The sequence below is a fragment of the Leptonychotes weddellii genome, chromosome 4, assembly GCF_054177405.1.
Source record: "Leptonychotes weddellii isolate Sample4059 chromosome 4, ASM5417740v2, whole genome shotgun sequence".
NCBI classification, from domain to species: domain Eukaryota; kingdom Metazoa; phylum Chordata; class Mammalia; order Carnivora; family Phocidae; genus Leptonychotes; species Leptonychotes weddellii.
Genome location: NC_138372.1, coordinates 423,933 through 447,112, shown reverse-complemented (window position 1 = coordinate 447,112; position 23,180 = coordinate 423,933). Strand labels below are relative to the sequence as shown.

The 23,180-nt window shown below is 53.5% G+C and overlaps 2 protein-coding genes across 6 annotated transcripts; both read left to right on the top strand.

The window, feature by feature from the left end:
- The first annotated feature begins 2,843 nt into the window (after positions 1 to 2,843).
- On the top strand, positions 2,844 to 11,303 carry CCNL2 (cyclin L2). Of its 4 annotated transcripts, none has more exons than XM_006732410.3 (11): positions 2,844 to 3,174; positions 3,463 to 3,537; positions 3,792 to 3,901; positions 4,746 to 4,866; positions 5,823 to 5,887; positions 8,349 to 8,448; positions 8,654 to 8,758; positions 8,845 to 8,986; positions 9,821 to 9,932; positions 10,017 to 10,109; positions 10,286 to 11,303. In XM_006732410.3, exons 1-11 carry the CDS (start codon positions 2,881 to 2,883, stop codon positions 10,638 to 10,640), a joined length of 1,572 nt encoding a protein of 523 aa, XP_006732473.2. In that variant the 5' UTR covers positions 2,844 to 2,880; the 3' UTR covers positions 10,641 to 11,303. The 4 variants fall into 4 exon arrangements, with proteins under 4 accessions (XP_006732473.2, XP_081673396.1, XP_081673395.1 ...); XM_081817269.1 differs by having other exon boundaries at positions 2,845 to 3,174; positions 9,824 to 9,932; XM_031027121.2 differs by lacking the exons at positions 2,844 to 3,174; positions 3,463 to 3,537; positions 3,792 to 3,901; positions 4,746 to 4,866; positions 5,823 to 5,887 and adding an exon at positions 5,894 to 6,899 and having other exon boundaries at positions 7,694 to 8,448.
- An 852-nt stretch (positions 11,304 to 12,155) lies between these two features.
- Positions 12,156 to 13,818, top strand: AURKAIP1 (aurora kinase A interacting protein 1). 2 transcript variants are annotated; one of them, XM_006732414.3, is made up of 4 exons: positions 12,156 to 12,314; positions 12,712 to 12,801; positions 13,115 to 13,545; positions 13,649 to 13,818. In XM_006732414.3, the coding sequence occupies exons 2-4, from the start codon at positions 12,750 to 12,752 to the stop codon at positions 13,748 to 13,750; spliced, it is 585 nt and encodes a 194-aa protein (XP_006732477.1). In that variant the 5' UTR covers positions 12,156 to 12,314; positions 12,712 to 12,749; the 3' UTR covers positions 13,751 to 13,818. The 2 variants fall into 2 exon arrangements, with proteins under 2 accessions (XP_006732477.1, XP_030882982.1); XM_031027122.2 differs by lacking the exon at positions 12,156 to 12,314 and adding an exon at positions 12,357 to 12,473.
- The last annotated feature ends 9,362 nt before the right edge of the window (positions 13,819 to 23,180 follow it).

Here is a 23,180-nt window from a genome sequence, read left to right as displayed (position 1 = left end):
GCGTTCTGAGTTGTGTTTCTGGCATAAGCACACATGCCTTGGGAGCCCTGTCGGAGGTGGGGGGAGACTGCAAGGGTGAGGGGTCAGCTGAGCATGATCTTCTACAGCTGGGGGAGTTTGAGCCCGATCTCTGTGAACTCTGACCTTGGCTCCCCGCTCAGGGCTGTGCTGGTAGCCTGTCCAGAACCCAAAGCCCCCCAGCCCCACTCTGGCCCTGCCTATGCTTGACTTAGTCTTCCATACTTCTAGCCCTCCCCTGGTCTTCACCTTCCAGCAGGGACTCCATTGCTCAGCTCTTTGGCCACTGAGTGCCCCACTTCCAGTTTCTCTGCTTTCTACCTCACTCCCCAGGCCAGTAAGAGCAGCAAGCTGGGTGGCTCTCCTGGTTCCAGTCTCACCTGAGTGCTCACAGGTGACCATCACATCACCTGTGGGGAGACCTGAACATAAGGGTTTTGGATCCCTTCTCCAGATATTCTACTTCATTAAGTGTAGAGTCAAGTCCAAGAACAATTTCCCAACATGCTCACTCACAGCAGCTCTAACTCTGCACCTCCCTTATGTCCATCCATCTCTGCCTGCTGCCTTGCAGGGGCATCCATCCCCCTCCTCAGGTCCAGGTCCCTTCCATTACCCTATTGGTGAGCTGCTTCTACCCTCGGCTTCTCTCGCACGTACTCTGAGCTCCCTCCAGCTTGAGTCTGTTCCCCTCTTGGCCAGCTCTGGTCTCTACCTCTTGCTTCCTGCCACTGGGTCTGTAGTCGGCCCCATCATGCCCAGGTAACTTTTACCAAAGCCATCCTGAACCACAATCCAACAGACAGAGTCAGTCCTTGCCTTCCAAGGACCATGGATTTCCTCCCCTCTTCTCTGCACTGTCTCCCTCTGCTCGGCCCTGACTTCACCCTTCCACACACACCCTCTGCCCTCAGCTAAGTTCTCGAGGCCCACAGTAGCAGTTGTCTGCATTTATCTGGCAGTGCCCACCTTCCCCCCTCCCACTCCTAATGCTCCCATGCTGGGTCCTCCATCCTTTGCTAGCAGTCCCCTGGAAGTCATTCTGGGTTCCCATTGTAGACTCAAGACCCACTCCCAGACCCATGGAGAGCCAGTCAAATCCTGGCCACCTACCACTTGGTGATCTCTTGGTTCTGTCCACTTCATCCTCACTACAGCCCAGCATCTCTTCTGGCTTCAGTTACTGTACTGGCCCAACAGGTCCCTCCTCCTGGCTCTTGTCACTCTGTCTGATGACCACCAGACCATTTGGAGGTGTGGGGCTTGTTTAGTCTTGTTCAGTGTCCCTGGCTGTACCTAGTTTAGTGCCTGGCTATGCACACAAAGTGCTCAGAGCACACCACTCATCGGTAAGTGGGTTTGGCATACACACAAAGGTGGAGCACATAAAAACTCCTTTGGTGTGTGGAACTGAGCTCTGTACAATGAGCTCCTATAGAGGAGCTGCCTTTCCTTTGTCCATCTCAATAAAGGAACACAACGACATGCTAAACAACCGAGGGCTGCTCCCAGCACCCACTCCCCCTCCAGCAGCAGGACCCAAGTTTTCCTTCAGGTAAGCCTGGCTGCATGGCCTGGCTCTGACTGGCTAGAGCCATCATCAGCTTTTCCCTCTTTCCTGGCCACTGCTTAGCGGATGGTAGAACAACCCAGGCAGGGCCAATGAGAAATAAGCTGATTCCTTGAGGAGAAAGTTCCACCTTTCCCGAACAATGCTGCTCAGTCCACAGAGCGGGGACATCCTGGAGCTGAGAGCCTGGGTCTTGGTTGGCACTATACGAGCTGCAGGATAAGTTTCACCAGGAGTGAAAGCCAGTGGTGGCCTCTCGGTTTGGGCAATTGAGTTGGGTGCAGTCGCTAGTATCTCCAAGTGTCTGGACCTGTCCCACCCAGGCTTCTATCCTGTAATCTCCTCCCCAGCATACCCCACCACCCTCACGTGGGTTCTTGCACTAGTCGTGCTGAAAGTCTGGGTTAACCGTACCGCAACAGAGAACGAATACCGCAGCTCGGACTCTGGTACAGATGCGAGAGGTTCCGTGAGCACACCCCTGAGGCCGCCTGGTGGGACTGCTGAGGAATCCAGAGGGGTTCCTCCGAAGGCTCCCACTGCAGGACGAAGTCCAAGCTCCCTTCCCCTCCATCCCGGGAGCAACTCCTGCTGTTCCCCAGGCTCTGCAGAAACCTCGCATTCAGTTACTCCTCTCCCCTGCGGACTCCGTTCTGGAGGCAAGAACTTCAGGAACCCCGTGTTAATATCTGCCCCTCGAAGCCCGGGCTCAGTGAGGACCGGAGAGGAATGACTGCGCCTGCCGCCCCGTACGGACGCAGGCAATCCGCATCCCGTTGCTGCGGGCGTGGGCTGGGGACAACTCACCGGCGCGCGCCAATCCTTTCGCGCTCGCGGCCCCCCGGGGAGGCCTGCGACCCCCGCCGGCACCCGTGCGCCCGCACGCGCCCTCGCGGACCCCCTCAGGGCAGGCCGAGGTTGCGGGGTGGGAGCTCCACGAACTGCCGGGTCTCTCTGCTGAAAGTACGGCCGCGCCGGGGAAGTCGGAGTTTAAGGGCGCCCGGGGCCGGCCCCCGAGGTAGTGCTTCCGGGTCGGGCTGTGGACCTCGGGCTCACCCGGGCGCCGCGGGGCTCTCTGGGTAACGAGCCCGCCCCCGCCCGCGCTGGGCTACGGCGTCGACGTCGGCCGCAACGCTGACGGGTAGGTCGCCCAGCCAATCGCGGCAAGGCGGCGCCGGGTCGCCCGCAGACCGAACCAATGACACGTGGAGGGGCGGGGCGGTCGCGGACGTAGTGCGTCGCGAGGAGCCGCCCTGCCGGGAAGGAGCCCGAAAGGGAGTCGGCGGCACAAAATGGCGGCGGCGGCGGCGACGGTCGCAGCCGGCGCTCCGGGGCCGGCGGCTCCCGCCGCAGCGGCCTGTGCCCCGGGCTCGGGGAGCGCAGCCCCCGGGTCACAGGGGATGTTGATCGGGGACCGGCTGTACTCCGGGGTGCTCATCACTTTGGAGAACTGCCTCCTGCCTGACGACAAGCTGCGCTTCACGCCGTCCATGTCGAGTGGCCTCGACACCGATACGGAGACCGACCTCCGCGTGGTGGGCTGCGAGCTCATCCAGGCGGCCGGCATCCTGCTCCGCCTGCCGCAGGTGAGGGCGCGGCCGCGAGCCTCGGGCCGAGGTAACCGCCGCGCCGGCGCCGGGGGACGCGGCCGGGCCCTTTGTTGGCGGCGGGGCCGGGTCCAGCGCCGACCCCGGCCCCGCGTTTCACCGCTGCTGTCCTTCGGGGGCGATGAGGGGGACGAGGCGGCGGGACGCGAAGAGCCTTCGTGGGCTTGCAGAACGTTTTAGTGTCTGGGTCTGTGTCAGTTGCACGAAGCAAGAGACGCAACTGCAAATTGTGCCTTTAGAAGTGATGGGAACGTTTCTCTTCTCCAGGTGGCTATGGCTACCGGGCAGGTGCTGTTCCAGCGGTTTTTCTACACCAAGTCTTTTGTGAAGCATTCCATGGAGGTAAGGGTTTCCGCGTATTTCCCTCCCGCAGAAATACGTGGAGGGGAAACCCGGGTTCGTTGTTTTGGGGCTTGGAGTGCTGTACTTGAGGGATTGGGATCCTAGCCCCCTGGACGTAGAGTGGTTTCCCCACAGCGGCTTTTTCCTTGGTGCCCCTGCTCTTTGCTCCTCGCTCTTCATCGCTCCTCTTGAGCCGCTGGAGACCGTGATGAGTGGAAGGAACACATGCGTGTGTTGCAATGCTTGCATTTCAGCATGTGTCAATGGCTTGTGTTCACCTGGCCTCCAAAATAGAGGAGGCTCCAAGACGGATCCGGGATGTCATCAATGTGTTTCATCGCCTTCGGCATCTGAGAGAGAAAAAGTGAGTCTCCTTGTTTTTATGGTTAAGTTCCACAGACGTTTCTGAAACAAAACTCAGGGTGTGAGGTGTTACGCTGTGTCCAGGAGAGGGCCTGCTGCCCAGGAGGTACCCAACAGATGCTGTTTAATGAGTGAAGGAACCACAGTAAAAAGGGCAGGGAACTGTGGCTATGGTTTTGTCGACATTGGTCTCTCTGTTGGCCCATGCCTATCGCTGAATGTCCTAGAGCTGGGTTCGCAGTCTTCGCCCTGTTGACATTTTGGGCTGGATGATTCTTTGTTGTGAGGACTGTCTTGTGCATTGTAGGATATTGAGCAGTATCCCTGGCCTCTACAAACTAGATGCTAACGGTTCATCTCTCAGTTGTGACAGCCAGAACCGTCCCCAGAGCTGGCCCTGGGATAGCAAAATTGTCCCTGGTTGAGAACCACTGCCTGGACAACCCAGACTTTATGCTCCTCAGGTGGACGGTCCTTTGGAAAATAGAGCCTCAGGCTGTTTAAATGTTCTACTGCCGTTGGTTCTTTGGTTTTCCATTCACCCATAACGCATGCACTTTTGTCTTGAACCAGGTAATGTGCGGTTAGTACTTGTGTGATGAGATTTTGAAACCTTCCGCCCTGTGTTCGTTGTACATCAGAGAACTGTTTGGAAGGAAAAGAGAATATTGTTGAGAAGGGATAAGCAGGGTAGCACTGGGGTTTGAGGAAGATTCTCTGGTTTTGTTAAAGGCTACATCTGTATTGCAGTGTTTACAGTGGATTTTCACCATTTGGAGGTAATTGGGATTTGAAAGACGTTGTTTTATTTGACCCTTATGTGGACGTGTGCTTTGTCTGTGTAGGAAACCTGTGCCTCTGCTGTTGGATCAAGATTATGTTAACTTAAAGAATCAGATTATAAAGGCAGAAAGACGAGTTCTCAAAGAGCTGGGTTTCTGTGTCCACGTGAAGCACCCTCACAAGGTGGGTATGTGGCCCAGCTGCCACGGGAGCCCACCTGACTGCTCTGTTCTCACCAAGATTGAAAACTCTGAAGAAGAGTAAATGTGTTCCTGACTTGTTTTTCCAGTTTATATCTAAAGTCTGAAAGTAATTTATTTGTTAGTTGTCTTTATACTACCTGTTAATTTTATGTTTTCAGGAGTTTTGGAACGGTTATTTTTTAAGTGTGGGCTTTCAAAAAAAATAGTGAATTTGTAAAAATGGAATCTGTTAGTTTATGTTTTTTTTTTTCTCAACAGCTTATTTTGTAAAGTTGCTTTAGTGATAGCTTTATTTTCTCTAGTGGGGAATTGGAAGGATTCTGAACCCTTTATTTGGAAATGAACTAAAGCAGCTTTGCAGCGCATGACAGTTGAGCATGGCTGCCATACAGTACCATGGGAACCTTTTATGTGACGCATAAACTTTAAAAAAAAAAAAAAAGATTGCAATCTGCACCTTTCCTTTATTCCCTTTTTATTGGTGGGTTTCTTCATATCTTTTCTCTCATGCTTGTTTGACTTTCTGGCATTAATTCAAATTCTTGATAAGTTACCATAGATTTTAGACTTTTTCTTCATTTGCTGAAAGTATTTTCACACCATGTTTTGTGTAAAGTGGTGACTAGGGTACAGAGATGGTTAGGACAAGCTCATCTCACTGGTGGAAACTATGTCGAAGATGAGAATGAGAATCAGCCTTGTGATGGCCATGAAAAATGCAGCTGCCTTTGCTGTGGGTGCAGCCTGGGTTCGAAAGCAGGTAGCGGGGCCTCTCAGCAAAAGCTCCCCTCCAGCTGAGCTGTGCACCGGGCATATGACCAGGAGCCACCCCTGGGATCTAGCATGAGGCTCATATTTACTGCATGGATGCTCTCAAGATCTGAATTTTGGGTTCTCGGGGTTCTTGGTAATAACTGGCTGACCTGTATCTTCCAGATAATCGTTATGTACCTTCAGGTGTTAGAGTGTGAGCGTAACCAGCACCTGGTCCAGACCTCATGGTGAGTTGACCTTCCTTGTTTTATGAGACCAGCAAGGGCAGTGCAGGAATATGTTGATTTGAGGCACTTGGGCAGTGGGTAGTCAGTCCCATGACTTGGTTGTGGGCTGGAGTTGTCTCAGTGCCCAGTGTTCCTGCTGTGTAGATTCTAACCAGCCTCCCAAAATATCAGGCACTAGTGTAACGGTAAGGTGGCCCACACGCTCCCCCGGCCTTCCAGGAGAGCATTCACTGGGCTTCCCTTTGAGGGCTGGTGACTTGGCACATCAGGATCTTTCCCCCACGTGCCAGCATCGATGTAGTGGTTTTATGTCTCCTTGGAAGTTGCTCCTAACTGCCTCTTACTAGAGAGGATCCTGTGGGAGAAGGAGGGTTCGGATAAACTTTCTCTGGGACTGATTTTAACAATGCATATGTTAGAAATGAAGCCTGAAGTAATAGTGCTGGGTGCTTTGTGAATTTTTTTCCACGGAGTTAAGTCTGTAAGGGTCGTATTTTTGCTGCCTGAATTGTCTGGTGCTATGCCCTATCTAATAGAGAACCTATTTTGACTTTTCTTTTCTGTACTCTTTCAATCGAAGGGTAGCCTCTGAGGGTAAGTGACTAAGACTTCTCCTCTACTGTCCAAGCGCTTTGGTGCAGGGACAGCGGCCGTCCTCAGCCAATCCAGCGCAGGCTCTCCACCGAAGGCCGGCTCTAGATGGTGGTATGCGCACGGTAGTATAGTGCTGGCCGACTGCTGCTGTGGTTCTCTGACGGTGGCGCTGCTTGTTAACCCTGTCGTGCTTGGTAATTGTATTGATGAGAGTTCACTGTCTTGACTTGAATCTTGTCCCTTTAAAACTGCTGTACGTGTGCAATAAAGATGCAGTACCTGTGTCCTAAAAACATTTCTGTGGAAAGCTGTATGAATTGGCTGACGGGGACTCACTTCAGTACGGGCTTGTGCCAGTCTTCCCGGAAGTCCTAAAGTTGCTCTTCAGCAGCTAAGTGTTGACACGTTCTAGTAAAAGGTGTGCATCTTTAAATTATTTCATGGACACTTTTTATATTGTAACTTAGATAAGCAGTACGTTTAAATACACATTTCAAGGACTTCATTTGTTTTGTTTTTGGAATTTAAAAGTTGATAGATAAATGGCATCACTATTTGAGTACTGAAAATTTATTAGAACCAAAAAAGTTACTGATGTTTATGTTTATGACATGTTTGAACTGTTCGCTTGCAATGCTCTGAGACCCATGGCCTTGGGGCCATCATGTAGGTCTTTTCCTTGATTATCTCTTGAGGCCTGGAGCAAGAGCTTCCAGAGCCAGGTGCCACTAGTTGGCCTATGTTGAATAGATCACTGAGAAGTCTGAGTGGGTTTGTGTTGTCACCTTCTCCAGGGTTTCAGGCAAAGTTAAGAGGGTTGGGGCGGGGGTGTATCAGTGAAATCACACAGCAGGATGTGGCTACCCTGTGGGTGTGGCCTGACTCTCAGGGGTTGCCATAGTGGGGTATGTTAGGAGCAGCAAATGTATCATTTATTTGACTGTTTTCTCATGGAATCTGTTTTTGCAATATTGATGAGATATGTGAATATGTGAGATCCTGATTTTGGTCTATTAAATCCTAGACAAATAATATCTAAAGGAAAATGTTGAAAATGTAGCCAATTTTAAAACCCTTAAACTTTTAAAAAATGCAAATGTTTTGTATTTTTATATTTTTTAAAGTACGATAATGCTTTTTAAATGTATTGATTATGATGAAACTTGTAGTGTTTTGTTGCTTTTGTCTGATTTTATGAATGTTCATTTTAAGACTCGTTATTGAGATGGGACAATTTGGAAACGGTTCTTTGATATGCCTGAGAAGAGGACTTCCCTTTGGGCATTGAGCCTTCCTCTGCATGATGTTCCCATGCGCCCAGGGGTGTTTTCCCTTTCCAAGTGGACTCCCTCATGGAAGGAGAAGGGCCAGGCCCTGAGCACCTCTTCGAGGAAAAGGGATGCAAGAGGACGGCTTGTCTCAGAAGAGCCCTCGCAGGCTGCCTGCTCAGCCCATTCATTTGAGTTTGCATGTTTCTCTGCACTATGGATTTTGAGCATTTAGATTTCTTTCATCAAGTACATTTCAACCACTACAGTAGACATTTTCTCTCTGAGGCATTGTGCTTTGCACGAGAACAGCCAGAAGTTGAGGGAAAAGTAAAGTTAAAGTCGGTTCTCTTTCATAGCAACATGTGTTGTCTGACATTCAGCCAGCTTTTTAGATTTTTTTTTCCAGTAATTTCCCTGTTTTCCTGTACTCACAAAAAGCAGCTAGAATGTCTCTCCAGGAATCCTGAGCCTCACAGGACTGTGTAGCTCTAAGCCTAGGAGTAGACTGCGTAGAGTAGTGATCGTATCTAGATGATGCACACGGGTATCCTGGGGATGCCCGGAGCGTTGCAGTCTTTCCTGCATTTGGTTTTCAGGAATTACATGAATGACAGCCTTCGCACAGATGTCTTCGTGAGGTTCCAGCCTGAGAGCATCGCCTGTGCCTGCATTTATCTTGCTGCCCGGACACTGGAGGTCAGTGTTGCGCCACCACAGGGCATCCTGGTCTGATTCTTTCTCCAGCCTCCAGGAAACTTGTGCGTAGTGTTCTTCAGATTGTGCTCATCAATGCCAATGAAAGCCTGTCTCTTGGTGACCAGCAAGGCTTGTTTTTTATTGCCCTAAGAATCTTGTTGGCCAAAAAAGAAAGTATTAACAGTGATGGCATTTGTGTTTACAGATCCCTTTGCCCAATCGTCCCCATTGGTTTCTTTTGTTTGGAGCAACTGAAGACGAAATTCAGGAAATCTGCTTAAAAATCCTGCAGCTTTATACTCGGAAAAAGGTTCTATGTTTTTTCATGTAATATATGCATTTGTGTTTAACCAGAAACATCTGGTCTTGAATTTCTTTGGATTCTGACTCCCATAGGTTGATCTTACACACCTTGAAAGTGAAGTCGAGAAGAGAAGGCACGCCATTGAAGAGGCCAAGGCACAAGCTAAGGGCCTGCTGCCTGCTGGCACCCAGGTTCTGGACAGCACTTCAGGGTTCTCACCTGCCCCCAAGCTGGGTGAGTGTGAGGGTGTGTGGCCCTCCTTTTCTCCAGATTTCTCTTGGAACTGTGTCTGCTGCTGGCCTGAGTTCTCTGCAGGCACCAGGGTCCCCAGCGGACATTTGTTGATTTTTGAAGTGAGAAGGTCACTCCTAAAGGAGTTTTCATCGTTTTTTTGTTTTCTTTCCCTAAGATTTTATTTATTCATTTGAGAGCATGCGCGCAAGTGTGCACGAGTGGGGTGGGGAGGAGGGGCGGAGGGAGAGGGAGAAGCAGATTCCCCGCTGAGCAGGGAGCCCAACATGGGGCTTGATACCAGGATCCCCGAGATCATGACCCTAGCTGAAGGCAGACACTTAACCGGCTGAACCACCCAGGTGCCCCAATATTTTAAGTAGTCTCTACACCCAGTGTGGAGCTCAAACTTAAAACCCTGAGATCAAGAATTGCATACTCCACCAACTGAGCCAGCTAGGCACCCATTGTTTTTATATTTTCATTAGTGAGGGACGTGGACAAGCTTTTCAAAATGCTTTTTGTTTTTTTTTAACCCAGCTCACCTAATTAGCTTGTCTTCTGATGAAAATTTTATAAGTCTAGGGTAGTAGATTGTGTTTTTTGGGTCATGTTAGAACTAAGCATGATGCACATCCCCAGTCCCTCAAGGAAGGCAAGTGAGACAGGTGGCTTTTCTGTGTCTTTCGGGTGCATGTTTAGGTTCTGAGTCCCAGGCCGGGAACAGGGAGTCTCCGTAAATCCCATAGAAGTGGTATTGCCTTGCTCTGCTAATGTGTTTTCTCTCAGAACAGTTTTCCTGGTGGTGAGGTTTTAACTTCTTGTATTTGATTCTAGCAGAATCCCCTAAAGAAGGTAAAGGAAACAAGCCTTCCCCGCTCTCTGTGAAGAACGCCAAGAGGAAAATGGAGGGCGTGAAGAAAGTTAAGGCTGACAGCCCGGTGAATGGGTGAGTACCCAAGCGCCCCAGCTGGCCTTTGGAGTTGGCTGGAGAGACTTGAAGCCTGTAACTGCTCCCACCATTTGTTCTCAGCTTGCCAAAGGGGCGAGGGAGTCGAAGTAGGAGTGGAAGTCGTGAGCAGAGCTACTCAAGGTCCCCATCGCGATCTGCTTCTCCTAAGAGGAGGTGTGTGCTGATCAGGGCTCATGGGGGGCCGGCGCGGGGTGCTGCACCTGGCAAGGGATATTTTCCCCAGGGTGGCTATTGGTGGTGTGGCTGCCCCTCACAGGAAAGTCACTCCTGACCCTCTCAGGTGGTGGGGTGAGTGGTCACCTGTTTGGTGGTGCTGTCCTTCCTCACAGAAAAAGTGACAGTGGCTCCACGTCTGGCGGGTCCAAGTCGCAGAGCCGTTCACGGAGCAGGAGTGACTCCCCTCCTAGACAGGTGCACAGAGGTGTTCCGTACAAAAGCTCCAAGGTGAGGAGCTACCGGAAGTCTAAGGACTGCAAGTACCCCACCCAGAAGCCACACAAGTCCCGGAGTCGGAGCTCCTCTCGGTCTCGAAGCCGCTCACGGGAGCGGGCGGATAGTTCCGGGAAATATAAGAAAAAAAGTCATTACTATAGAGATCAGCGAAGGGAGCGTTCTCGGTCGTACGAGCGCACGAGCCATCGCTATGAGCGGGATCACCTTGGGCACAGCAGGCATCGGAGGTGAGGCGCTGGGCTCCCAGAGTGCTGCCCTTTGCTCCTCGGTGTGCACCCGTGGCATGACTGGCCCTGTGGTGCAGCTCTTTTTGGAAATGGCTGTTGGCTCTGGACCTTGTGATGCATTTGGAGATGGACTCAAGAGGCCGGCGAGGTGCCCTTCAGGCCGGCCTGGGCACGGTGCGTACACTCGTGTCAGCACAGGGCCCGCCTCGGCAGCAGCCCTGTGGCAGCTTGATGTGGAAGCAGATGTGTACGTCCTGGTGGTGTGGCTTGGTGCTAACGACAGGCCGTCTTTACTCGATTACGTTAAACCAAGAAAATGACTTTTAGAACCTTTGCCTATATTAGGTTGTACTTATGTACATATTTTGCAGTGTTTCACAATGAGAAAATGGCCTTAATAGCCCCTTATTCTCTATTCGCCCTGTAAATAAACATGTGTTTAATACAAGTTAAAGCTATATATGAAAATTCAGAACTTGAATTCTGTCGGCTTAAAACTTGTGTAGAGAATTCTGATTTTTAAAATGTGAAGGTATTTAGATCTGTGTTGAAAGTCGTATATTTTTATCTGTGCGATGCTGAGTGCAGGCCACCAGCTCCCAAATAGAGAAGTTTCCTATATATGCATTTTACGTGGTTAAATAAACACAATTCTCTCTACTCAGGACATTTGGAACGTTCCAGAATGTGTAGTTTGTCGTTCTGCTCGCTTGTTCCTGTGCACGGCCTGCAGTCCCCGTTCTAGTGGTCTGTCTGCACTGCTGGCCCTGATCTCATTACAGTGTTGGCTTTTGTATCGAGCCCTGTGCGGCTGCTCTTCCATGGCCGGCTAGCCTTGAAGAGCCTGGGCCAAAGGCCGCTTCCTGCGGGGGCGCGGAGGGCGGGCGGGGAAAGGACAGAATGGGTCCGAGGGGCAGCCTGGGTGTGTCGGGCGGGCTGGCGGCTAGCGGGAGGGCAGCTGGAGCGCCGGCCCTGGGGGCTGGGCGCCCCTGGGAGTGGGGGCTGGGCCGGCGCAGCCCGGGCGGTGGGGCTGTGAGCGCGGCGGGGCCAGCACCTGGGGCCCAGGGGGCTCGCGGGCACCTCAGAGACCTTGCTACTTGGGAAGCCGAGCGAGCGGCACCTCCTGGAAGGCCGCGGGGCAGAGGGTCCACTGTCCTTGCCGACTCAGACCGAGGTGCTGGTGGTTTCCGGGAGTTCCGCGCACACACAGGCTCAGGAGGGGAGCTCGTCGGCTTTCAAACGCGCTGCGTTCACGCACCACCCGCGCCTCCTGCGGGACTCCTGCCCAGCCCCCGTGGACGCAGTGGCTCCGGCCGCTTCCGTCGCCCCGAGAACTCTATTTCCGCCGCTGGTCTAACGCCACTTCCGCCCGCCTTGGACGACTAGCCACTGGTTGGTCGGGACGTGATGTGGTCCAGGGCATCCCTTAGGATTGTGGGAAATGTAGTTTTCTCGCCGCCGTCAGGGAGGGCCGGGCCTGCGGGCTGTGGGCGGGGTGGGCCGCTCCTCTGGCCGGAAACGGCTGCTTTCTGGGCCGGGCGGGACCTGCGCCGACGCGGAGTCGGACGCCGTGAGGGCGCCAGGGGGCGCCGGGAGTGGGTACCGCCGGGCGGCCGCACGCGGGACTGGGGGCTGGTTTGGGGACGGACCGGAAGTGCCTAAACTGGGCGACAGAGTGGTCAGTTTCAGTCACCCGGCTTAGGTCTGGGGAGGGTCGGTGCGAGGCCGCGGCTGCAGGGGGACGGCGGTCGGGTGAGGCTGGGGCCGGACGGGGACCGCGGCTGCCGTGCGCCAGTCCCGGCCTTCCGCGCCCTCGAGCGTCGGCTCCGCCCGGGTGGTGGGTCCCTGGGCTGGAGCTGAGGCTCGGGGAGGGGTGGGCGACTGCTCAGAGGGGCGCAGCCGCGGAGCGGCGGACGAGGGGCTCGCGCCTCAGTCTGGTCGCTGGAGGGAGTGAGCCCCGTGTGGTGGGAGAGGGTGATGAGGGTGATGGGTTGTGCGAGTCCTGGCGTCCCCGGGGCTGCTGCACGCGCCCCCCGGCCACTCCCGCGTGACCGCCACGCGCACCTGTATTGCAGCCGCTCTGAGCACCTGGGGCCGCCACCACCCGCGGACCATGTTCCTGGTGCGCCTGACGTCTCGGCTGCTGAGGGCTGTTCCTCGCGCAGGTAAGAGGCCCCGTGGGGGCAAGGCAGGTGGGCAGGGTGCACACCGGGTTAGGAATGTGGGGTAAGTAATCCCAACGGCCCCCACCTGCCAGCTGGAGGCGGGGGCCTGGCCACACAAACTCCTTGTAAACATCCAAGTAGCCAAAAGGGAAAGTCCGGGCCTGAGAACATCAGCCTGAATTCCCGCTGGGATAAGGTGCGGGTCGTCCTGGTCCGTGATGACCGCTCTGCTCCCCAGTGGGGGAGGGGGCATTGGCTGTGCTCAGCCCTGGCGTAGCTGCTTGGGTGGTAACTGCTGTCTGGTTTCCTGCAGGTTGCGGTCGGCCGTGGCCTATCTCAGGGGTCCTAGGCAGGCCTTGCTACAGCACACGGCCAACAGGCCCAAGTGGAGTTGCCTCCGTCCCTGGCAAGGGGCTCCAGCTGGAGCTTGAGGAGATGCTGGTCCCCAGGAAGATGTCCATCAGTCCTCTGGAGAGCTGGCTGACCGCCCACTACCTCCTACCCAGACTAGATGCCAGGACCCCAGGGACCGTGGCACCATCTCAGCTCTATGAGTGTCCACCTAGCCAAGTGGAAGGGGCTGAGCAGGGGATGGAGGAGGTCTGGGATGCACCCCAGGTGCAGTGCAAAAACATACTGAAGATTCGCCGGCGGAAGATGAATCATCACAAGTACCGTAAACTGGTCAAGAGGACCCGGTTCCTGCGGCGGAAGGTCCGCGAAGGACGCCTGAAACGGAAGCAGGTAAGTGTGGGGGGTGGGCCTCTCAGCCTAGGGTGGGGCAAGGCGGCTGCAAATGTGTGACTGTGCCACAGACCAGTCAGTGGTCCCTCCTGTGCCCTTGCAGATCAAGTTCGAGAGAGACCTGAGGCGCATCTGGCTGAAGGCGGGCCTGAAGGAAGCCCCTGCGGGCTGGCAGACCCCCAAGATCTACTTGAAAGGCAAATGAGTCCAGTGCTCCTCTCCCCCACCCCTGTTGCTGCTGATGACCCACTGTAATAAATGTTTAGGAACTTAGCTGTCCCCGGGTGACCTGGCCCCTCTGCGGCCTAGCGTGAGCTATCTTGGGATTGAGCTGGTGCCAACCTCTGGTTTTCTGGGAGGCACAAGGGCCCCGGGGTGCAGATCGGGGTCCCTTTCCCGAGAGGGCCCTTGTCCTGGTGCCAAGTCCACAGGAACGACAGCCTCCCTATTTGTGAATGTCTGATGCTACAACAGCTGCAAACAGAGGCCCAGGTCTGCCCTTTAGGCACTTGGACTCCACTGCAGGAGGCAGACTCTAAACACGCTGATGGCAAAAGTACCAAGGGACAATGCTGGGGGGTTAGGGAGTGCCCAGATTGAGTTGGGGGTATGATTACAATGTGAGAGGGGACAGGGAGGGCCTCATGGGGAAGACTGGGGAGGGGGGCAGGCTCTGCCCCCAGAGATGATGGACGGTGCCCTGCAGTCCCCACAGACCTGGGCCTCAAGTGGCTCTCTGAGCTGTCCTGCTCTGCTAGGGCTGGGGGCCCCTGGTCTCCTTTGGCTTCCTTGGCCTCTGCCACCTTATGGGACGCTGAGTGGGGCTAATCAGGAAAGGATGGCTGGGAGGGTGTGCTCTGGCAGGGTTGGGGGTGGCTGAGAAAGTGGTGCTGTTTATGGAACTGGAGAAACTTTGGAGCCTTGGCGTGAGCCAGTGGACCACTGCATCCAGGCTTGGCGAGGGCTGGGCTGCAGGCAGGGGAGCTTGGTCGGAGTGCCATGAATATGGCAGACGCTACTCTGCTCAGCCTCTGCCCTGCTCTCTGACGGCTGACTTAGAGGATAGGAAAAGTGGTGCATCTTTCCTGAGCCGTCCAGTAGAGACACGCGTGATGCTGGTGTCCTCCCTCGATCCCCTCCACCCCGTTAAGGGCAACACCACGTCTCAGCAGGCTGTGGGGATTTCTTGCCTTGTCACAGAAATGTGTCTGGGAGTGGGGTTGAGTTCTCTGCAAATCAGGCAGATCTTGGGGAGGGCTGGAGCAGGGCTTACCCAGCAGCTTCTCTGGAATGGCACAGACCACATTGTGTTGCTCACCCCACGTTCTTTCGGTGCGCCAGGCGGGCCCCTGCCCTGTGCATGGCAGCCAGCCAGCTAGGTAAGCAGGGTTCTAACCACGGGGCCGGTCTGAGTCCCTGCCCATTAGGGGACACAGCCCACGGAGGTGCTGGGTGTGGTGGAGGAGGGTGATGCTGGCCATGACCTGGGGGGGCACCTGACACCATTGAGGGTGCAGGCCTGCTTCCACATGTGGCTGCAAGGGGGCAGCAGTTGGGCTCCCAGCAGCCCCTGGGGTTGGGGCTGAGGACCAGGACAGCCAGAGCACCCTGCCAGCCCAGTCACCTGGGAGGGCACAGGGAGCCCCTGGGAGGCCCCCAGCTGGGGTCACAGTCATCCTTCCTGGGTCTTGGTCTCCCCATCTGGGGGTGGGGCGGGGGCAGAGGCGCCAGGGCCCAGTGGTGGAGCCTGCTGGGGTGGAGTGGACCGTGACCTGTTAGTACCAAGGCTGGCCTCCGCTCCACCTGGCCTCTCAGCTGGGCCTCTGTCTGCCGCTGTTGCCCTTGGCCGGTGCCTGTGGCTGCCGGGTAGCCGCTCCCGTATCTCCTCCCAGTCCTGTCGCAGTAGCTGCCCCGCGGCTCACTCCACCCTTCCCTGGTGGCTGAGAGGAGCAATGGGGTGCTGAGTTGATCTGCCATCTGGAAGCAGAGCCGCTGTCGGGAGCTTGGCTGGGCAGCGAATCCGGGAGGTATGACTGGCTGGCCTGTGCAGGAAGCCACAGACCCACACTCCTGGAGGCTGGCAGCTGGCAGAGCCCCACAGGGCCCTTGCTCCAACTTCTTCCACCGGGGTGGGTTCCAGCTTGGGGGGTCCCTGGAGGTAGGGCCCCTGGCCACATCTGGAGACATTTTTAGTTGTCTCAGTGGGGGGGTCCCACTGACCACAGTGGGCGGAGGCTGGGAATGCAGCTGTACGTGCCCCATAACGCACAGGGAAGCCGACACCTGAAATGAGTTGCCCCAGACCTCGGTGGTACTACGGTTGAGATCTCTGCTGCAGATGTCACTGATCCTGTGGTGTCTGGTCCTGAGGCAGCCCGACCCCCACTCCCTTCTTTGTGCAGAGCTCGTCCTGCCTGTGGCTTGGATGTATCTGGGCCCCAACCACGACTGCAGGAGGCAATTGTGTGAAGCAATTGTGTGGAAGCAGATGTGCTTTTATTTTTATCTCTGCAGTTCCTCCCAGGCTATAAGAAACTGCCCTTCCCTCTTCCCTATGGGGCCTCCACCCTGCCCCCCAGCCTGTGGGATGAGCAGCCCCTTTTCCCTGCTGGCCCCGGGCGCCCCCACAGTGAAAGGACAGAGGCAGGAGGGGTGTGGCAGAGTGCCCTGCTGGCATCGCGTAGGACTTGGGTTCTGGCCGGAGGGGGCCCCAGCCAGGGCCAGAGCTACTGGGGGTGTTCTTGGGCCCTTGCTGGGGGCCCTGCCTCTTGGGCCCGATGTGGAGGCATCTCTGAGCTCAGTCCCTGTGCCTTGTCCCTCTGCCGCTCCGTGCCAGCCAGTGTCTTCTGGCCTGGGTGTTCCTGGCCATACAGTGGGCCAAGGAAGGGGCCAGGCAGGCTCTCCAGGCAAGGGAGGATGCTGAGGCTGGATGCTGGGTCCTGGGAGGGGCTGGTTGTGGCCTGCCTACGGGAGATGCGCAGGACACAGCATGTGAGCTGTGAACGGCTGCACACCCTGTTGTCCAAGGAGTATGCAGGCTGGGGAGGGTGACAGAAGCTGGAGAAAGAAGCCTGCTCCCCAGGCCTGGCCACGGCCAGCTGAGCTCACAGAGAAGCTGGAACCTGGGTGGGCAGGGGTGGGAGGGAATCTTCCTCTCTAGGGCTGAGTTGTGGGAAAAGCCCTCCAAGGGCTCTTGAGCTGTGGCCCCTGGGATAGGGCTGAGGAGTCCAGAGCTGGGTCTGGAGTTAGCCTCAGGGTGGGGGCCAGTGGATGACACCCCCGTCACCTGGCTGCACACCCAGAGGCCAGCCCATGCGCCCGTCAAATTCTGTCCCTTGCTGACCTCAGCCTCAGGGCCATTTGGATTCTTAGGTAAGACTTGGGTTCTGGCCAGAGGGGGATTGGGTCACATGACAGCTGAGTGCTAGGGCTGGGACTAGAGTCCAGGCTGAGACCTGGACACTTCCAGGGGGTTGGGGGGCTTCTGAACAGTGTCTGGAGGCTTGGGGTTCTCTTTAGGATGTGGGGTGGCCAATGTGTGTCTGTGTGTATGTTGAGGACCACTCCTGGATGCACAGGGGAGGGAAGCCCTGAACACTCCCAGGTGACCTGTGGGGTAGGGGCATGGCTCTGGGAATGTGGGGGGGCAATGGCAGGGCTGTCAGGGCTCCCTGAGGCCGAGGTGTGGGGAGGCCTCAGGCTGGGCACAAGCTTGTGCCAACTCCTAGAGAACCTCCAAAATGTGGCCAAGACCAGGTGGCATTAACAGCACATGCATCTTGTAGAGTGTAAATTGTAGAGTATACTTGTCCCAGCAAATTTGGGAACACAGGGTTCAGCTACAACTGGACATGTGAGTGCCCTGTGACCTGGCACCGTGTGCCCCACATCCTTGCCCACCCCGGGCTGGCCTCACGCTGCTGTGGACAGTCTGGTCCAGGAGGAAACTGATCAGCCCAGAGTCCTGCTGAGCAGAGCTGGCCGACCTCCAGGATCTGCTGTGGGTGGAGGGGGCCTCTGAGGCCACCAAGACCCTCGCATGGACAGGGGTCTCCTGCCCCCCGTCTGTCCCAGCTGAGGTGGGTCCGGTAACCACAGGGTCCTCTGGGCTCAGACACGGGCCCTTCCCTCTGCACCCAGACAAGGGGGGCTGGGGGGGGATGCACTCTGGGCCCCTCCGCTCCTCCAAGGGGAGCCCATTCACTTTGATTGGTCCTGTTGGTTGCATTACTTTGTATTTACAGTTAAATTTTTATTTTTTAACTTTACAGCCAAGTAAGATTGTAGCTCCATGTGATGTTGATGCAAAGCTAATAACAAAACAGCAGCTCTGCCTCAGCCAGTGGAGTCCGTCACAGAGGTGGTGCCCGCAGCTTCTGCAGAGGACTCCTGTGCCCCCGGGTGTGGCCCGCCATGGCCTCTGGGCTCAGCAAGATCACACTTCCTTTCTCATACAACTGTTTGTTTTCCTGTTTTGTTTTTGCATGTTTGGTTTTTTTTAATCTATCAAAATTCAGCCCCAGACTTGGGGTTTGGTTCAGTTTCTCAAATGATTCTCCTGCTGTCCCCTGTCTGGGCTGCCCTGGGCCCCACCCGCTGGGTCCTGTTTCTGGGTCACCATGTTCTCCTCTTGCGCAGTCTTCTCCCTTCTTTTCGTGGGTACATTTTTTCTTTTCTTTTTTTTTTGAAGATTTTATATATTTATTTGACGGAGAGAGACATAGTGAGAGCAGGAACATAAGCAGGGGGAGGGGGAGAGGGAGAAGCAGGCCTCCAGCGGAGCAGGGAGCCCGATGCGGGGCTCGATCCCAGCACCCTGGGATCATGACTTGAGCCGAAGACAGACGCTTAACGACTGAGTCACCCAGGCGCCCCTCTTTTGTTTTTTTAAAGATTTACTTATTAGAGAGAGAACGACGGGGTGGAGGGGCAAAGGGAGAGAATCTCAAGCAGACTCCCCACTGAGTGCAGGGCCTCGATCCCATGACCCTGAGATCATGACCTGAGCTGAAACCAAGAGTCGGATGCAGGTGCCCCTCATGGAATGTTTTTCCGAGAAAGGGCGCACGGGAGCTAGAGGGTAGAATAAGGACTAATTGATGTGCGTGAGTGGATTCCCTGCACCACAGGTGTTGTGCTGGGTTCCTTACAGGAGTGACTTCATTTCCCAGCAAATCTACGATCAGCTTCCAGAGGGGACCTTGCCTGCTGTCATGTAGGTAAAAAGCCATTCATGATTCAGCTACAAGTCTGTCTGGCTCTAAAACTTATTTTTAAAAATTATTTTAATAGAAGCTATGCCTGCGTATGCCTAACTAGTTTAGTAATTCAGTAGTGCTGATGAAAAATAACCACACCACTTTTCCCAGAGGCAGTTTTAGCCCTCTTAGATGATTCTTTTGACAATACGATTTATTGTCATATCTTTAAATTGGTGGCTTTTAGATTTTTTTGACAAAAACTCAAAATAAGAAATACGTTTGATATCACGACCTGGTATGTAAACACACACACACACACACACAACTGAAAGATTTCAAAAGCTATACTTAGCCTTCCTAAGCGCAATAATCTCAGATACATTCTATTTTGTTACCACCATGTACGATCCACTAAACTGACTGTGGTCTGAGAAGTTTGGCTGCACTTGCTTTCACTTCAGGTGTCTCAGTGGACTTCCTCCCCGACCCTGGTGACGCCCATGGGGATGGGGGCCGTCGTCAGTGCCCTGTCACAGCCCTGACACCAGGCCGTCAGCCCAGGAAGCAGCACAGAGAATGTGAGCCCTTGCGTATCAGCAGACATCTTTATTGTGTCCTGTGACTTGGTCGGCGGTTTGGCTGATTCTAGAATTCTAGCCTGAAAATTCTTTCCGGCAAAACTCTGCAAGCATTTCTCCCGTGTCTCTGGCTCCCAGCTCGAGGGTGCTGCTGAGGAAACTGGACCCATTTTGCGTCCGAGCCTTTGTAAGCGACCAACTTTTTCTCTTGAAGCGTCTCTTTTTCTTCGTTGCAGCAGATGTTCACAGTGACATAGTTCAGTGTGGATCTGTTCCCACCCTGGAGGAGCCCGGTGCCGTCTAGAAAGTCCTGACCTTCAGTTCTGGGAAACCCCCCTGAGCTGCTGTGCTGTCATCCGCCCGCCCTCGCTCTCCTGTCTGAGGCTCCGGCTATCAGTGTTCTCTCCTCTCCCGCCTCCGATCTGACTGGCATCTTCCACATTTTTTTCTAATCCACTTAATGAATTTTTTAAAAAATATCTGTTATGCCATTTTTATTTTCTAAGAGACTTTTTGTTTTTTGGGTATTTTATGGGGGTATTTTTAATAGCACTCACCATGTTTGTGTTTCACAGGTGTGATGTCATCTCTTCTGTGAGGGTATTAATGATACATGTTTTCTCGAGCATGCTGCCCCCATCACCCCTGTCCAGTTTCTGCTTCCCAGTTGATTTTTTTCTGTTTGTTGACTTTGGTCTCTGTTTTTCATGTTAGTGGGTTTCCTTTGGTAGAACTTGGTTGTCTACTTATGTTTGAGTGTGGTCTACAAAGCAGCAGCAAGAAATGTCCAAGACACCCAGAAATGGTCTCGAAGCACCCTTTCCACTTGTAGTGGAAGCCAGGATGCTTTGGAGACATGGCTGGTTCCAGGTGCAGCTGCCAACTTGAGGAATAAAAATACAGGCCCTCTCGCTCAACTGGAATTTCGGATAAGCAACAGTAATTTTCATTATAAGTATGTCCTGTGCGGTATTTAATCTGGCAACCCTGACGCCAGGTCCGTGGCAGGAAGCGTACAGAGCCAGGGTATCTTTTCGTACCAGATGGCAAGAGAGCTGTTGAAGACTGCTGTGGGTGTGCCAGGGGGCTCAGGAGTCAGGGTGGAAGGCTTTCACTGGTTAAGTGAATATCCAGGAGAATATTTTTTTTTTTAAGATTATTTATTTATTTATTTGAGACAGAGAGAATGAGAGAGAGAGAGCACATGAGAGGGGGGAGGGTCAGAGGGAGAAGCAGGTACCCCGCTGAGCAGGGAGCCCGATGCGGGACTCGATCCCGGGACTCCAGGATCATGACCTGAGCCGAAGGCAGTCGCCCAACCAACTGAGCCACCCAGGCGCCCCTATCCAGGAGAATATTAACCACACTAGGTCAAAGCACAAATCATGTTGGGATCCACTGGATGACTTTGGAGGACTGATCGAGAGGACTCAAGGCATCTAGCTCTCCTGAGATTGATTAGATTCTTTGATTGTATGACTGGGAACATTTTATGAGCATATTAGTAAAACTACCTTACTGGAAAGCAAAAATAATGTATAAGATTATAAAGTCTCTGAAGTTTGATGCTTAAGTAGACTAATACATGCTTGCATAGATTTAAAATAGAGAACATGACAGTTCCAAGGGAAAAAAAAAAAAAGAAATTGAGCTTCTAATGCCTTAGGAATGTTCACCCTTTAAGAAAGGTCATTTTCTTGGGGTGCCTGGGTGTCTCAGATGGTTGACCGTCTGCCTTCGGCTCAGGTCATGATCCCAGGGTCCAGGGTCCTGGGATCGAGCCCCACGTCGGGCTCCTGGCTCAGCGGGGAGCCTGCTTCTCCCTCTCCCTCTGCCTCTCCCCCTGCTCATGCTCTCTCTCTCTCTGTATCTGTGTGTCTCAAATGAATAAATAAAATCTTAAAAAAAAAAGGTCATTTTCTTGTAGAATCCACAGCTTAACCCCCCCACCCCAAAAACCCGGGGATAATGGTTGATTGTTGGATAAGAAGCAAAGAGATGTAAATTCATACAGGGAGCAAATAATGCCAAGAAGACTTCATGCAAACATTAATTCAGTGTTGTTTAAATGTCAGGCTGAAAAATGTGGAGTTTAACAATTTCTATTAGAAAAAGTTCAGGTCATTTTTTTTTTTTTTTTTAAGATTTTATTTGTCAGAGAGAGAGAGAGCACAAGCAGGGGGAGTGGGAGAGGGAGAAGCAGGTTCCTTGCTGAGCAGGGAGCCCGATGCGGGACTCCATCCCAGGACCCTGGACCCTGGGATCATGACCTGAGCCGAAGGCAGACGCTTCACCGACTGAGCCACCCAGGCACCCCTCAGGTAATATATTTAATCAAGATGAATCCTTGGACAAATTAGACTGGTTTTATAATTTTGGTTTAAAACAACTATGTGGGTATAAGATAATAGGAAGTTATAGTGTCTGGAAAAATTAGGTTATTTACTGATGATGCAAAGCTCACTTAAACTTTACTAAATTTCCTGGTCTGGTTTTATGGGTCAGGTAAGTTATTTTTCTTGAACTCTTTTTTTTTGAGTAGTCTTCACACCCAGCAGGGGCCTGACATCCTGACACGACCCTGAGATCATGACCTGAGCTGAAATCAAGAGTCAGACGCTTAACCGACTGAAGTACCCAGGAGCCCCAGGTAAGTTATGTTTCCAAAAAATATTTAAGGTCATGTAAATGCACACATATATGTTTAACTATATTAAAATAAGTGTTCTCTGTCATGAAACATGTCTTCTTATAGACCTCAGTGCTCTGAATCTTTTGCATTTCATGATGCCACGTATCTCTCACCTCCTGTGGTGTATTATCTTTGAAGATGTCATAATTATCTCTGTGCACACTCTTTCCCTGTGCACACTCGGCAACAGGATTTTGCTGATTTTCCTCCTATTGAAAGCTGGGGTCTGTCTCCCCTCCCCTTGAGGGCTGGGTCCTGCTCTGACTCACTGAGTGTGGTGGAAGTTGCCAAGCCTAGGTGTTAGGGGCCCGGCAGCTTCCACCAGTGGAAGAAAGCCTGGGCTAGACTACTGAGTACCAAGAGGTTGTGTGGAGAGAAGGGGTCCATGGACAGAGAGGGAGTGGGTCACGTGGACAGAGAGGGCCATGTGGATGGGGGGTCACATGGACAGAGAGGGCCATGCAGATGGGGGGCCACGTGCACAGAGAGGGCCATGTGGATGGGGGGCCATGTGGACAGAGAGAGGGCCTCGGGGAGAGAGGACCCACCTGATGGCCACTCTGAGGCCCCAGGTGCCAGAATGAAGCTGGCTGGATCTTCCAGCCCCAGTTGAGCCATGCCGACCAGCACCACGTGGGACACAGATGAACTGTCCTGCCAGAATTCCTGACCCACGGAATCACGAGTGGTAAAAGATCTGCACTGTGCTGTGTGGTGGGGGCTGGGATGCTGCACGCCACGGTTCTGCTTTATCTGCATACATTATCTGGGATTCTCCTGCCTTCATTTAATCAGTATGGACTCGTGGATGTTTACTTTATATTTGGATTATGATCCAGAACACCTGTACTGACTCTGTCCCTGGGGCCGTCAGTTGCCCCCTGTGCTCTTCGGCACATCCCATCGTTCTCCATTAATTAATTAATTGATTAATTTGCACTTCCTTACTTTCGGGCACCACAGATTCTCCAGGCTTATCTTGTATGTTTCTTCCCCCAGTCCTAAAATTAGCCATTTCTCCAAGGAGCCATGGTTCCTTTTGTTGGAAAACAGTCTTAGAAACCAGGATCTGGGCGCTGGTGAGCTTGTTGCTTCCCAGACAACAGAGTTAGTAAATGCACATGTGCGTGTGCTGTCCCATGTGCGCGCGCAGTCTGTGCTTCT